The following is a 14,675-nucleotide window of genomic DNA, read 5'->3' on the forward strand; positions in this document are numbered from 1 at the left end:
GTCCAAGATGCAGATTCCCGGGGTGCAAGGCTGGGAGTAGAAAACTGGCTGATGTTGCTGAGTCCTTTAGTAACTTCATGAGTGTCTGGCTAGTCACACTCAGTACAGTGCAGCCAGGAGTGAGTTTGAAGGCTGGTGGCTGTGTGTGAGCAGAGCGTGGAGGGGTTTGTTGTTCGCACAGGGCAACAGTGTAAAACATGCCCTGGGATGCAGAATTCAGCAGTTCAACAGTCCAGATTTGTACCCTGGGGTATGTCTCACACCCGCTGTCTCCTGGGACCCACCAGCATGGCACCGTTGGGCTTTCATCATCCTGATCCTGAAAGGCAAGCTAAGCAGGGCAAACCAGTGAAGGGGAACCAGCTGACATCCTCAACTCCTTCGTCTTAGGCTAAATCTTGAACTCCCCCTGGGATGTGAGACTTGAGGTTCTGCTGCCAGCCTTCCCCTCACGCATCTGTTTCCTTCCTACTGGTCTAAACTACTATGCCACCCTCCCTCCCTCCCCCTTCTACTCTCTCTCCTTTTACCTTCTCTCTCTCTCCCCTACAAATCTGGCCCAGCCAGCTGAGACAACCAGACATTTTGAATTAGTGCCAGTAGCCTGTGACCAGGGGGGCAGGTTAAAGCAAGGCCTTAGCGAGCCCGATGCGGAGAGAAGTTCTGGGTGAAGGGAGTGGGAGCGAGGACTCAGATCCTTTCGCTCGCCAATTCCACCGGGGCTGTGTTCCCCACAATAGCAGGACTGTGTCCCCCCCACACTTACCCGAGGGCATATTTATTGGTTTGTCCTAAAGTTAATTAAGTATTTTAAGAAAAAGTGTCAGAACCGCCACCAGCGAGAGTTGCTGGCCACACTCTGAGACCACGAAAAATTTGGTGGTGAGAACCCCTGGGCAAGATGCTCATGATGGTCCCTTGTGACCTTGGAGCCTGTGAGTGTAACAGGAGCCGGGCACAGGGATGCTGATCCTTTGGTGAGTTGATCGCTAGGACCCAGGAGCGGCTGGGGGGCGGCTCTGGGGGGAGGATCGCGGGGCTCAGGCCCGGCCCAGGAAGTGACTCGCAGCCGCTGCGGGGACTCTGGCTCCCGGCGAGATCCCCGAGCCCTGGCGGCTGGTGCTGGGAGCCCGGAGCCCGGGCCGCAGCCGCGAGAGGGGAACCTCCAGCCGGGCCCTGCCCGCTGCTCCCCGGGAGCCTCTCCCAGGGCAGAGCCCCCAGCCCGGCCAGGGCCCCTTCCCGGCCCGGCCCCTGCCCCGGGGGGCCCCGCTCGGGGGGAAGGTAAGAGAGACCCGCCCCCCCCGTCACCCCCGGGCTGCAGGGGGCGGGTTTGGCCCCAGGCTGCTCCCAGCTGAGCTGGCTGCGATTCCCTGCCCCGGGCCCAGGAAAGCTGCCGCCAGCTCCCGGTGTGTGCGGGGCGGGGGCAGGATCACGTTACCGCCCCCCCCCCCAGCTGCTTTGTTTCCCTGGCCGCGCTGCTGTGGACAGAGCCTGCAGCTCAGGGAGATCCGAGGGGGGCAAATAGGGAGGGGCAGAAGGTGGGCAGAGGCCAAACTGGATGGACTGTGGGGTGCCCCAGCTGGGGGCAGGGGAAGGAGAGGGGCCCAGGGGCACAGTCAGGGCCTGCGGGGTGCGGGGATGGGAGCAGAGGCGCTGGAAGGGGGCTGGGATCCGTCTGAGGGTCTGCCGCGGCCACGTGGCCGAGACGGGCGCTGGGCTCCCTCCGGCTCGCATGGGGCTGCCGGAGTTAATGGTTAAGGCCGGTTAACCGGTCAGCCTAATGTTTACCGGCTACGCTTTTACATCCCGATCAGCTACCACATCTCCCCGTGTGTCTAGTGTAACAGTTCCTGTTTCTATTGCAGTGTTGTAATTCGAGTTCAGTGCTGGCTCAAACCCCCTTCAGTCTCCTTTGCTCCACCAGTGGGTCTTGCTTTAGCCAATTTCTTTGTCTCTCTGTCCAGCACCCTAGTGCTTTATCCCATGTCCCATTTGTCTACAGAACTTGGTTCCCAAATATTCACTAAAGGCCAGAAGTTTCAAGGCACCTAGATACTTTGTAATATGCCACTAGAGGCCTAAATCCTTTTGAAAATCTGTCCCTAAGGGCCTTAGAGTATGCATCCGATGAAGTGAGCTGTAGCTCACGAAAGCTCATGCTCAAATCAATTGGTTAGTCTCTAAGGTGCCACACGTCCTCCTGTTCTTTTTGCAAATACAGACTAACACGGCTGTTACTCTGAAACCTCTCCTATACAGGGCTTCTCAAAAGGAACTTTCTGTGTTTTTTTGTTTTGCTAAGCATAGATATGCAACCCCAAGACAAATTGACAACCCCAAGAATTCAAACCCCGTGAGTTATGCACCCAACAGTCTAGAATTTAAATAAAGAAATGAATACATTTTGTTTTTGTCTTATTATCTTTTTGTGTCTGAGCCTTTGGGGTGTACTAGCTTCATAGGTTTACTGCTACCCCTTCCAAAAGGTCCATATATCTAGGCTGGTTGTATAATCCTGTAACATATGATGCCATTTTACCCTTAGAATCATAGAATACCAGGCTTGGAAGGGACCTCAGGAGGTCATCTAGTCCAACCCCCTGCTCAAAGCAGGACCAATCCCCCAAATGGCCCCCTCAAGGATTGAGCTCACTACCCTGGGTTTAGCAGGCCAATGCTCAAACCACTGAGCTATCCCTCCTTCTGGGAACATGATTTCCCAGCACCCCCTTGCAATTGAAAATTGATTTTAAAACCTTATTTCTGTAAGTAACCCCCCATCCTGCACACTCGGAAGTGCCCACTTCACTTTTCTCTGACTTCATTTATTGCATGCATCATTGATGTGGATTTTTCTACCACATTGTTTGTACTTCTAATGGCCTATTTAAGTTCCCAGCCTTTTATGGATGCTACATTCTTTGTTGTGATCCACTTCAGGGATGTTCTTCCTTCTGGCACGTGTACCGATTTGTACGGCCCAAGTCAAATCATTTTAAAAAGGAATCGCTCTGTTTCTCCTTTGCATTGGTCAGGACACACACAGTGCTCACCTCACCCTTTCTTTTATGGTTTTGCAACGGGATAGCTAATGCAGGTTAGAAGAAAAGGAGGACTTGTGGCACCTTAGAGATTAACAAATTTACAAGTCCTCTTTTTCTTTTTGCGGATACAGACTAACACGGCTGCTACGCTAATACAGGTTAATTGCGCCATGGTAAATACGCCCATTTTCTTATGGACGCAGACTCTGCCGCTGATTCTGATGGTAAATGACCCATTATTGTTCATGGCCTGAAAACTCTGATCTGGATTGGGTGGCTACTACTCCTGTTCCTTTGCCAAGCGCTGCCTCTGAATGTCTGCGCCTGTTTGTGGGGGCGTCCTGGAAAAGAAATGAAAACATTTAAAACTAAAGAGTTAGCACCAAAACCTAAAAAGTTAGCACTCTCCCACCACCTCCCATGTTCCCTTTCCTTTCCTTCCTCACAGCTTGTCTGTATGCTAACAGTGTAAAGTTAATGCCAATAAATCCCAGGGCTTCAAACCCCTGTGTGGACGCTCTTATTCAGAAGTAAGGTGGCTTTAATTTTGACAGTGGCGGTCAGGGCAACCACAGACAAGTGCAGGAGACCTTCCCCCCAATACTGTAAATCGTCAGACCTTTGATCTCTTCTTGAACATGTTTAAAGCTTGGATAGTCCAGGTGCAACCCACATTCGATGTTTCAAGTCCAAAGAGAAGGCGCGAAGCAGCAGGGCGCTCATCTCATCTTCCCTGAGTGTTGCCTTGTGTAGAAACGGCATGATGATATTTCACAGCTTTGGCCTGTCAGCATTTTATGAAAGGGGTTGAGGTTGAAATTTAAGGTGATGTTGCTCCTCCTCTCTCTCTCTCCTGCAAAGGACAGGACATCCTTCATGAGCAGGAGAGCAAAGGCCGGATAGTGTCATGGCAGATCCTGCTGTGCTGTACTGTGCAGGGATCCCCTTTATAAGCAACTTGCCCAGACCAAGTGGGGGCACTCTTGTCCTAGGAGAATGAGCCGATTGATCCACAGTTTTGGTGCTTTAAACCGTAAAGACTCTCTGAGCTCAGCATCTCCCTGCTCGCTAACCACAGGGTAGCTAAACTGTATCTCTTCCGAATTAGGCATTGCCACGAAAATGTAACTTGGACAGACAGCATTCAGGGGTTTGTATATTTTTTTGGTTGTTCCCAGAACAGATCCAAGTTCTGCCCCCCCCCCCGCACTCCCCCTCCACACACCTGCCTTGTAAGCCAATATACAGTAACTCCTCACTTAAAGTCGTCCTGGTTAACATTGTTTTGTTGTTACATTGCTAATCAATAGAGCAGTGGTTTTCAAACTTTCTTTTTCGCAGACCACTTGAAAATTGCTGAGGGTCTCGGTGGACCACGTAATGATCTTTCCAAATGTTGCTTGTCCCATTAGCTAACTATTGTAAAGCGCTTTGGATAAAAGTGCTATATATATAAAAAACCCTTAATAATAATTAATGCTTTTTTGCTCTACACATAAAAGTACACAACCCATATTTTAATATCAGTCGTCTTTAACCTTTCTAATGCGATGGATGTGCCCTCTCTCCCCTGCCGTGGCAGCCCCTGAGCTGGGACTGGGAAGGAGGGCGGATCTCTCCCTCTCTCCCCCACCGCAGCAGCTCCCAACCTGGGCCTGGGAAGAAGGAGGCTCTCTCCCCGGCAGCTGGAGCCCTGGAGCCGCTGCAGCCCTGTATGTCCCAAATTCCCCCACCCCTTCTTCTCTCACCACTGCCCCCTCCCACCCACCTCTTATTCTCCCCAAGGCCACCACCTGAGCTTACATGTGCATCTTCTCCAGGGTCCAGGCACCTAATTAGTGGAGCCACGTCTGCGCAGCTCCACTAATTAGGTGGCTGGCCCTTCATTTTCTCATGTACGGCTGCCCAGGCATGCACCTTAGAGGGAACTATCCCCGGGTCACCTGAATGGAGCTCGTGGACCACTGATGGTCCATGGACCACAATTTGAGAACCTCTGAATTAGAGAACATGCTCATTTAAAGTTCCGCAAGGCTCCCTTATAACGTTGTTTGGCAGCCACCTGCTTTGTCCACTGCTTGCAGAAAGAGCAGCCCATTGGAGCTAGCGTTGGGAGCTTGGAACCAGGGTGGACCAGCAGCCCCCCATCAGCTCCCCTGAGTTCCCTGTGTGGCCTTGGAGCTGCTCCCGTGAACCTCCTACTTGCTGTGCAGGGGGCGGAAGAGGGGTGCTGATGTCAGGGTGTCCCCCTCCCCTGCTTCTGCCCCCCTACCTCCACAGAGCAGTGTGGGGGACACGACAGGGCTCAGGATGGAGGGAGCTTGCTGGCAGCAGCTGCTATATCAACTTGCTGATCTACTTAAAAAGGCAATGTACTTAGAATGCGGTCAGCCTACTTTAAAGGGGCAATGCACATCTCTCTCTCACACACACGGTGTGTGTCTCTGTCTTCCACGCTGTCTCTCCTCCCTTCATTCGTGCTGCCTTGTAGAGTGTGAGGCTACATTAGCAACAGTGTTGTTAAATCTTGAGGGCTCAGCCGAGTGCTACTTCATCATTTAGCAGTAAGGCATTCCCTGGGAAATATCCCACCCTCTGACTTCACCACCTCAACCAAGCTTCACAATCATCATTGCTGTGTACAGTATTAAATTGTTTCCAGAGCTCCATCGGATGTTTTCATTGCAGGCCAGCCACCTGGCATGGCCACTCCTTCTTTACTCACCTGAGAGCTGAGGCAATCAGAGCTTGGAGGGGAGGTAGGTGTTCACGACAGCCCTGTGTCACACAGTCACAGTCTCGGAGCTCTGGAATGGCTCTGAATGAAGCCAGGCAGGATTCTGGTGCAGTGTGTCACCCCTCGGAGCACACTCTCACCAGGACAAGAAGCTTCCTGGGTCTGACCTCGTAGTATTCAGCACCCCTGTTCACACTGCGAGCTCCCCGCAGGGAGTCCACCTGGATGGGATACCTGGGGAAGCCTGACACACCCCTCACAGGGGCCATGCACCCCACCATGGTGACTCTCAGCTGGCTTCGAAAACAGAAGGGTTTGTTGGTCGCTGAGAAGACAGCGTAGAACAGAGCTTGTTAGCACAGAAATCAGGAGCATTCAGCAAAGTCTGGCTCGAAGGGAATCCAGAGTCCAGAGCCCTGGGCTCTCCCCACAGAGTCCTAAAACAGGAGACTGACCCGATTTCAGCCCCCCATCCTCAGTGATGCCCAGCTGCCCCTCCTCCGTGCTTTCTCTCCTTCCCAGGAAAACAGGTCACCTGGCCTCCCCCTCTCTGATTGTTCTCCACCACCTTCAGCTGGCTTCTTGCAAAGGACGGACTCCAGCTATTGCTTGTCAGGATACAGAGTGTCAGCCATAGAGTATCTCTGTGCCCAGGCAGCCAGTCTCCAGTCACACCTGCCCTCTAGGGATGTCCACAATCACCTGTATCCCACCCGTATCCCACCCCCAATACTTGAGTAACACATGGGGAAAGTGAGGCACACACAGTATTCAGAAAAAAACGTTAAGAGCATTCCCGCTTCCTCATACCCCGCTGGAACCAGCCTCTAGGGTACCTGAGCCTGAGCCTGCAGGTGATGGAGAGACCTGGGGAAAGAGCTGGAGCCAGGCAGGGAAATGACTCTGCACAAAGGGCGCCTTTCAGGGACTGGCTGGTGAGTTTGGCCTACAAGGAGAGGGAGCTCCCTGGGTCTGCAAGTCCCAGAGCTGCTGCCCTCAGTGACACAGCCAGGTTCAACCCCCCGTTACCAGTGTCAGGGGCTGATCTGCCTAATGAGACAAAGGTCCATGTCAGTGGGGCAGTCACCCATTCTCCCAGGGAGAGGGAAGAAGATAAAAAGGGACAGTGGAGAGACTGTAAGGGGCAGTAGGAGCAACAAGTGGGGAGGAGGTTCCCAGCTCTGCCCAGATCTATTCCCTGCATCCACCTGAGCAGACTGACTCTCCTGGGAACAAGGGCAGGAGCTGAGAGAGGAAAAGCCAGTTGCTCACTCTGCTGAGCACCGCACTACTTAGGGAGACAGGGGAGAGCTAGAGGGGGTCACAATACACTGTGGGGCAGTACCCTGAAGTGACTCCTTTGATTCTGCTCTTTTTCCAGCATTTCATGCAGAGATGCTGTTATGGGGAGGATTAAAAGGGTCCCCGGAGGGTTAAGTTCTCATGGGGGGTGGGGGCCTGGCTGGGGTGGTAATAAACTAACTGGGTTTGTTCCCAGCATGGCAGAATCATAGAATCAGAGCGTCTGTCTGCAGGGAGAGAGCCTGGGGGGAATCGGGGAGTGACATGGACTCCAGCCTCTCATGAAACCTGCCCAATCTCCCTGCTCCTCTGACAGGCTGAGGAATCGCATCCACGTTTCGCTCCAGATGGTTCCCGTCTTCCAGGAGACAGGGCAGGGAAATGGCTGTGATGGAGCCAGCTCAGGTAGGGGATTTTCAGGGAGCAGCTGGATGACGTGAGGGAGAGGCAGGGAGGAGAAGGGTGTTATAAACATTCCCCCATTTCTAAAACAAGACCCAAGCCCTCTGGGCAGGGCTGGGAAAACTGACCAGACTCCCAGTGCTGGAGCCTGACCCCACTGGCCAGAGGCTGCTGTGAAATACGAAGGGAAACTGTCGGGATTCCTGTCCCTGTCCCTGGCTCGGAGCTCTGCTTCCCGTATCTGCCTGTGGGTGGCAGGTGTGTGGGAAATGAGAAGACCCTGCCCTGCTCCGTGTGCTGTGGGGGACAAGGAGCTCTCACCTTCTCCCACCCTGCTGAAGCCACATAGCTCCTCTGAGCAGGGAAGGGGTGGGTTTCTGCTTCTCCAGCCCTCCCAGAGCTTCAATGTTTTGTTTTTTCCCCACTGTGACTAGTGGGATTCTGGCAGGGGCAGCACGTAGTCAGTGGGGGACTCTTGTTTCAGGGGCCAGTGACCTTCGAGGAGGTGGCTGTGTATTTCACCCAGGCTCAGGGGGCTCTGCTGGACCCCGCTCAGAGAGCCCTCTACAGGGACGTCATGCAGGAGAACTATGAGACAGTGACCTCGCTGGGTAAGGGATTCCTGTCCCCTCGGTTATTAGAAGCCGTGGGGTCTGCGTGTCTGAATCTGGTCAGGTTCTTCCCTGGTCAGTTGGATTGGGGGGGAGGGTCGTGTAGACCACAGCTGCAGTGAGAGAGAGACTTGCATCTCCATACCCCATTCAAGGGAACAGGGGAATCAGAAACCTAATGGACAGGCTAATTTATCCCCATCTCTCCAGCTTTCAAGGGGCCAGAAGAAGGGTATTGTCCTGCCTTTATTATTTCTCCTTCAAACACCTTTCACCTGCCCTCTTGGGACTAGCTGCAGCCGTGGGGAGGGCTCTCAGTTCTGCAGGCTTGGAAATAGGCAGAAGCTTAGCACCCAAATTGTGTGTGTGTCAACGAGTCCCCTCAGCACATCTATCCTGAGACCTCCGGGTGCGGGTATAACAAGAACCCTGTGCCCCCAGATTTCTGCTTCTCCCAAAGGGTCTGGGTTACCACAGTCCCATGTAGAGTCAGGTTAAACTCAAGGAATGTTCCTAATGGCAAATAGTCTACCAGTGCTCTCTGCGCCCTGACCTTGCCTGATTTCACCCCCTGCGCAGGAGTCCCCATTCCCAAACCGGACCTGATCGCCCGGCTGGAACGAGGGGAAGAGCCGTGGGTCCCAGATCTCCAGGACTCCAAGGAAAGGGAGAACCCGAGAGGCACCCACACAGGTGAGGCGTCAGGAAAACTGGCAGAGAAACCATCAGGTGAGTGAAGGAAAAAGCTGGGACTCCCAAACTGTGCAGTGAGCGGGAGCCCCCAGTTCTGCCCCTTCTCACCCAGGTCAGGGCTGCAGTCAGCAGGTGTCGTATCATGAAGGCAAAGATCAGTCACAGCTTCCCACCCATCCTGTTAGCTGTCGGGAATTTCCTCCCTGACTTGACTTCCCTGGGAGTGTTGGGGAGGGATGTGGAGGCAGAATTCAATGTCTCTATCTCCCCAACAGTCACTGTGTTGTGTTTTCCCTGTTTTCTATTCCCCTTTCTGTTCTTTCTCCCCAGCTCAGGAAGTGACTCCTGTCTGGATTCTCTCTCTCCCAGCAGGTGATAGGACAGTGAGTGAGAACAAGGAGGAGAATCAGCAGCAGGAAGGTCCTGAGAAAGTGGAACTGCAGGAGACATTTTTGAGAAGAGCTGAAGGGAATTTTTCCCAGTGCTTGGAACAGGGTGAAGCCTGGGGAGATCGACACAGATCAGAGATGCAGCTGGGAAACTATCCCGGGATGCAACTTGATGAATCCATTCAACATGGCGGAGGATGCAAGGATCCCAAGGAAACCACAGTCCAGCAGACAAGTCACAATGAAAAGAAACCCTACAAATGCCTTGACTGTGGGAAAAGATTCCGTTTCAGTGCAAAACTTAGTACACATCAGAGAACCCACACAGGAGGGAAGCCCTATAAATGCCTGGACTGTGGGAAAAGCTTCAGTGAGAAGCCAAGTCTTATTATACACCAGAGACTGCACACAGGAAAGAGACCCAATACATGCCTTGACAATGGAAAAAGTTTTACCAAAAGTTCATTCCTTATTAAAAATGCAAGAATCCACACAGGAGAAAGACCCTATAAATGCTTTGAGTGTGGGAAAAGTTTCAGTTTGAAATCAACTCTTAACACACATCAGAAAACCCACAAGGGAGAGAAACCCCATAAATGTTTGCACTGTGGGAAAGCTTTCCGTCAGAACTCATACCTTATTGAACATAGGAGAATCCACACAGGAGAGAGACCGTATAAATGCCTTGAGTGTGGGAAAAATTTCATTTGTCGTTCACACCTTACTAAACACAGGAGAATCCACACAGGTGCCAAACCCTATAAATGCCTCGACTGTGGGAAAAGTTTCATTGACAATACAAAACTTATTAGACATCAGGCAATCCACACAGGAGAGAGACCTCATAAATGCTTGGACTGTGGGAAAAGCTTCATTCAGAAGATACACCTTATTACACACCAGAGACTGCACACAGGAGAGAGACCCTATACATGCCTTGAGTGTGGGAAAAGTTTCAATTTGAAATCAACCCTTAAAACACATCAGAAAACCCACACAGGAGAGAAACCCCATAAATGCTTGGACTGTGGGAAAACTTTCGGTCAGCACTCACAGCTTACTAAACATAGGAGAATCCATACAGGAGAGAGACCATACAAATGCTTTGGGTGTGGGAAAAATTTCATTAGCCGCTCACACCTTATTAAGCATCAGAGAATCCACACATGGGCCAAACCCTATAAATGCCTCGACTGTGGGAAAAGTTTTGTTGACAGAACAAAACTTACTAGACATCAGGCAATCCACACAGGAGAGAGACCCCATAAATGTTTAGACTGTGGGAAAAGCTTCAGTAAGAAGTCAAACTTTTTTAGGCACCAGAGACTGCACACAGGAGAAAAACCCTATAAATGCCTTGAGTGTGGGAAAAGTTTTAGTCAAACTTCAAACCTTATTGCACATCAGAGGACCCATACAGGAGAGAGACCCTATAAATGCCTTGAGTGTGGGAAAAGTTTCAGTTTGAAATCAACCCTTAATACACATGAGAAAACCCACACAGGCGAGAAAACCCATAAATGCCTTGACTGTGGGAAAACTTTCAGTCAGAGCTCACAGCTTACTAAACATGGGAGAATCCACACAGGAGAGAGACCGTATAAATGTCTTGACTGTGGGAAAGATTTTAAGGAAGGTTCATCCCTTACTAAACATAGGAGAATCCACACAGGAGAAACACCTTACAAGTGCTCTGAGTGTGGGAAAAGTTTTAGTCAGAGCTCACACCTTATTGCACATCAGAGAATCCACACAGGATTACGACCCTATAAATGCCCTGAGTGTGGGAAAAGTTTCATTTGCCGTTCAAACCTTATTAAGCATCAGAGAATCCACACCGGTGAGAAATCCTATAAATGCCTTGATTGTGGGAAAAGTTTTCTTGACAGAACAAAACTTATTACACATCAGGCAACCCATACAGGAGACAGACCCCATAAATGCTTGGACTGTGGGAAAAACTTCATTCAGAAGTCACAACTTATTAGACACCAGAGAGTGCATACAGGAGAGAGACCCTTTAAATGCCTTGACTGTGGGAAAACTTTCAGGCAGCACACACACCTTATTACTCATCAGAGAATCCACACAGGCGACAAACCCTACAAATGCCTTGACTGTGGGAAAAGTTTTGTTTACAGAACAAAACTTAGTAATCATCAGAAAACCCACACGGGAGAAAAACCCCATAAATGCTTGGACTGTGGGAAAAAATTCAGTCAGCGCTCATACCTTACTCGACATGGGAGAATCCACATGAGGGAGAGACCTTATAAATGCCTTGAGTGTGGGAAAAGCTTCAGTAAGAGCTCAGAGCTCACCAAACATCAGAAGATCCACAAGGGTGAGAGACCCCAGAAATAGCCTGACTGCTGGAAAAGATTCAATTTGACTTCACACTTCAGTGATCCACAAAACAGAGAGCTTGAATGTGGGAGAAGCTTCATTTGGTGCTCCCGGAGTATCAGGCATCTGAAAATCCGCACAGGGAAAAAACCTCTCCGATGTTCTCAGTGTGGAAAATGCTCCAAGTGGAGCTAAAACACAGTGGACATTAGAGACTCCTCCACACAGCTGGGAAATTCTCTCAGGGCCCTGACTAGGGCCATGGTGACACCCATTTCCTCATTCCCACACATATCAGGGGTGTTTGGCTCCCAAAGAACCAGCTGCCCATCGCTGGGGTGAGGATCCAGCATCAGCTGATCATCAGCTGGTCAGTGACCTTCTGGCTCTGCCTGGTCTAAGCAAACCCCAAGCAGAGGAGGAGAAGCCCAGATCAGCCCCTCTTCCTTGCTGCCGCCCTGGCTGCTGAGCTGATGGGTCACAGATGGGGGAAGGGAGAGAGACAAACTCCTTCAGCCGCTTCCTCTGCCTGGCTGAAGTTCCCCCCTCTCCCTTCCCAGCCGGGATCCCCCTGATATGGAGATGAGGAGAAAGACACTTGGGCAAGGCCCCACCTTCACTCTATACCCCTGTCCCCAGCCCCTGAGATGGGCTCCCACACTTACATGGCGCTGTTCCTTGCAGGGGGAGTGTCCCTGGGGACTGGTAACTGCTCCCCTCACTGAATTCCCCCAGGGCGCTGGGTTCTGGGGGATCCAACATTAAGGCATCAGGGCAATGGGTTCTGGGGAGGACACTGGGGATTGAATGGCTGGGGCTGGTGGAGCTGGGAAGCAGGGGGAGCTGGGTGTTGGGGCTATCGAGTGTTTGGGGATCACGAGATAGGAGGTGAGGGAGAGCACAGGGATAGAGAGGTGCTGCTTCTCCTCACTCACCCCCTCTGCCTCTTCCCCCTGCCCCTTCTGCATTCAGAAAGTGCCACTGAGAGGGGCTGATTCCTACAGGGCCTTTTGCGGGAAGCCTGGAGATCCCACATCTACCTCCGCAGCATCAGCTCCTGAGCATCTGTCTATGGTAGGAATCGTGGTCAGGATTAGCCAGCGCATCTCTGTGACCCTCCACCAGATTTCCTAGTGTAAATTCACCCCGAGCATCTTATGTGTAAGGCTAAGAGTTTGTCATGGATATTTTTAGTAAAACTCATGGATAGATCACAGGTAATAAAAATTCACAGAATCCCATGATCTCTCCATGAGTTTTATTAAAAATATCAGTGACAAAATGGGGAGGGAGAAGGCTCCAGCACATATCGCTGCTTGGGTCTGGTGTCCCTTGACTGCTTACTTATGTGTTCTAACTCTCTCCCATTAGGAGAGTGATCACTAGTCCCTGAGTTTCCTCTTTGGGGCCAGATTGTCTCATTCCCAGATAGTCTCACATTACTCCGGGCCATGCTGAAAAGCATTTAGTTTTTGTTCATTTTCTTCCTTATGGAGCAGAATTAACTAGATGCTAAAAGAATAGGAGCAGGGACAGTGAAATATGGTGTTTTACCTTCTGTGCTATTTCAGGGCGATGGGGTGAGTCCGAGGGTTTCCCTCCTTCCCCCATCACTGTCGCACTCCACTCTCAACACATCAGCCTCTGTCTCAGCAATGCAGAGTTTTATCCTGACCCAATTCTACCCCTCCGCATCCCAGTGTCACTTAGCACCATGTCCATGGCTCTCCATGTTTGGAATCACAGTTTTGATGTCTGTGATCCTAAGTCAGACTCCTGAGGGCTTGGGAAGAAAGTGTCCCAGACCTGAGAGTGGGTGGGGAAATCCCAATGAACCTCAAAGCACAGTTTGACCTTTCAGATCTTATAGCCCTGTTTCCATCTATTGGTAAAATTGCTTCCTGACTTTTTCTAGGCTTAGTCCAGATCATTTGTAGATGGGAAGATTTTTCTTTCTTTCTCTTTCTTTTATTATAATGATGCAACTAATACAACCGAATAATGAGATGAGAAATTAAGCCGGTTTAGCCACTACAGAAGAAAATGGGTGCATTTATTTTCCTGATTTTGAGCCTTAAAGGATTCTTTGAGATTTCACTTTATGACTGTGAAAGTGTTTTATAACCCACCCTGGACTGTGTTTTTTTCTCTCTTCGTGAAGGCCATGAGGTCACATACTTTGATATTAGTTTAGTTGGACAGGATGTAGCTCAGATTTATTGAGGACTTCAGGAAACAAATGATCGTTTGTTGGAATTGTCCTTTATTAGATTTAATTTTAATTTTTATCTAACACTTTGTCAGGAGATATTTTTGTGTTGTTTAAAGAATGAGAGTGATCAATATCTCAGCACAGACATGGATGGTGCAAGTTAGATGCAGAGTGCAAGAGGCAGAGACTGAAATGGAGAATAAAGTTACTGCCTGATCCCTGCAGTGATGTGAGATACTGCTAGGAGAGGAAGAAGACAGGAATAACAGAGCTGGGAAACTGCTGGATTTGCTCCTGAGAGCCAAATGGCTAAGGCTGTGAACTCACTGCATCACAGCCACAGAGTGACTACACTTGGCTTGTCAGTTTCATGTGAAGCTGCCCCTGAAACCTAAAGGACCATGAATGACACCCCAAAAATGATAGGGGAAGGAGTCAGCATCTCCCTATTGCTGAGATGCCGAGTTTGGGCACAGGGAAGAAGGGAGCCGAGGATGTCAATAGACTGAGGCAGCCTTGAAGCCAGGCCAACCCCCATCGATGAGGCCAGAGGGAGATGAGGAACCTGACAGCCCAGCTGGTCACCCCCTCCCCGTGTACCACCATGTCCTGAGTTGGGATGACAGAGACTCTCTTTGCCCCATTCATCCCACACTCATCCCTCTTGTGACTAAACCCCTGGTGCCCCATCTTCACCACTTATACACAGTTATACTGTATTGTGAACAATGTATGCCCGGTGAGGTATCATTGGAAAACTCGTGATCTGTTGAATATTGTGCCATTGAAATGTGTGTAAGACCAGTGCATGTAGAATGCGGAGTTTTCACTCTATGTTTGTTACTGGGGTGAGCATATTCCAGGTGCCCAAAAAGGGGACACTGATGAGGGGTGGGAACTGGGGGGGATGGAGATCTGGGGGGGGTAGAGTGAGGGGTT

The 14,675-nt window shown here is 50.7% G+C and overlaps 1 protein-coding gene across 5 annotated transcripts; it reads left to right on the top strand.

Annotated features, from left to right (window-relative positions):
- Positions 1–1,060: 1,060 nt before the first annotated feature.
- On the top strand, positions 1,061–14,552 carry LOC311530799 (uncharacterized protein). 5 transcript variants are annotated; one of them, XM_084647712.1, is made up of 5 exons: positions 1,061–1,281; positions 7,317–7,488; positions 7,970–8,096; positions 8,676–8,825; positions 9,159–14,552. In XM_084647712.1, the coding sequence occupies exons 2-5, from the start codon at positions 7,465–7,467 to the stop codon at positions 11,540–11,542; spliced, it is 2,685 nt and encodes an 894-aa protein (XP_084503838.1). In that variant the 5' UTR covers positions 1,061–1,281; positions 7,317–7,464; the 3' UTR covers positions 11,543–14,552. The 5 variants fall into 5 exon arrangements, with proteins under 5 accessions (XP_084503838.1, XP_084503840.1, XP_084503841.1 ...); XM_084647714.1 differs by having other exon boundaries at positions 9,162–14,552; XM_084647715.1 differs by having other exon boundaries at positions 8,676–8,789.
- The last annotated feature ends 123 nt before the right edge of the window (positions 14,553–14,675 follow it).

Source organism: Lepidochelys olivacea, assembly GCF_965140295.1.
Source record: "Lepidochelys olivacea isolate rLepOli2 genome assembly, chromosome: 14".
NCBI lineage: Eukaryota > Metazoa > Chordata > Testudines > Cheloniidae > Lepidochelys > Lepidochelys olivacea.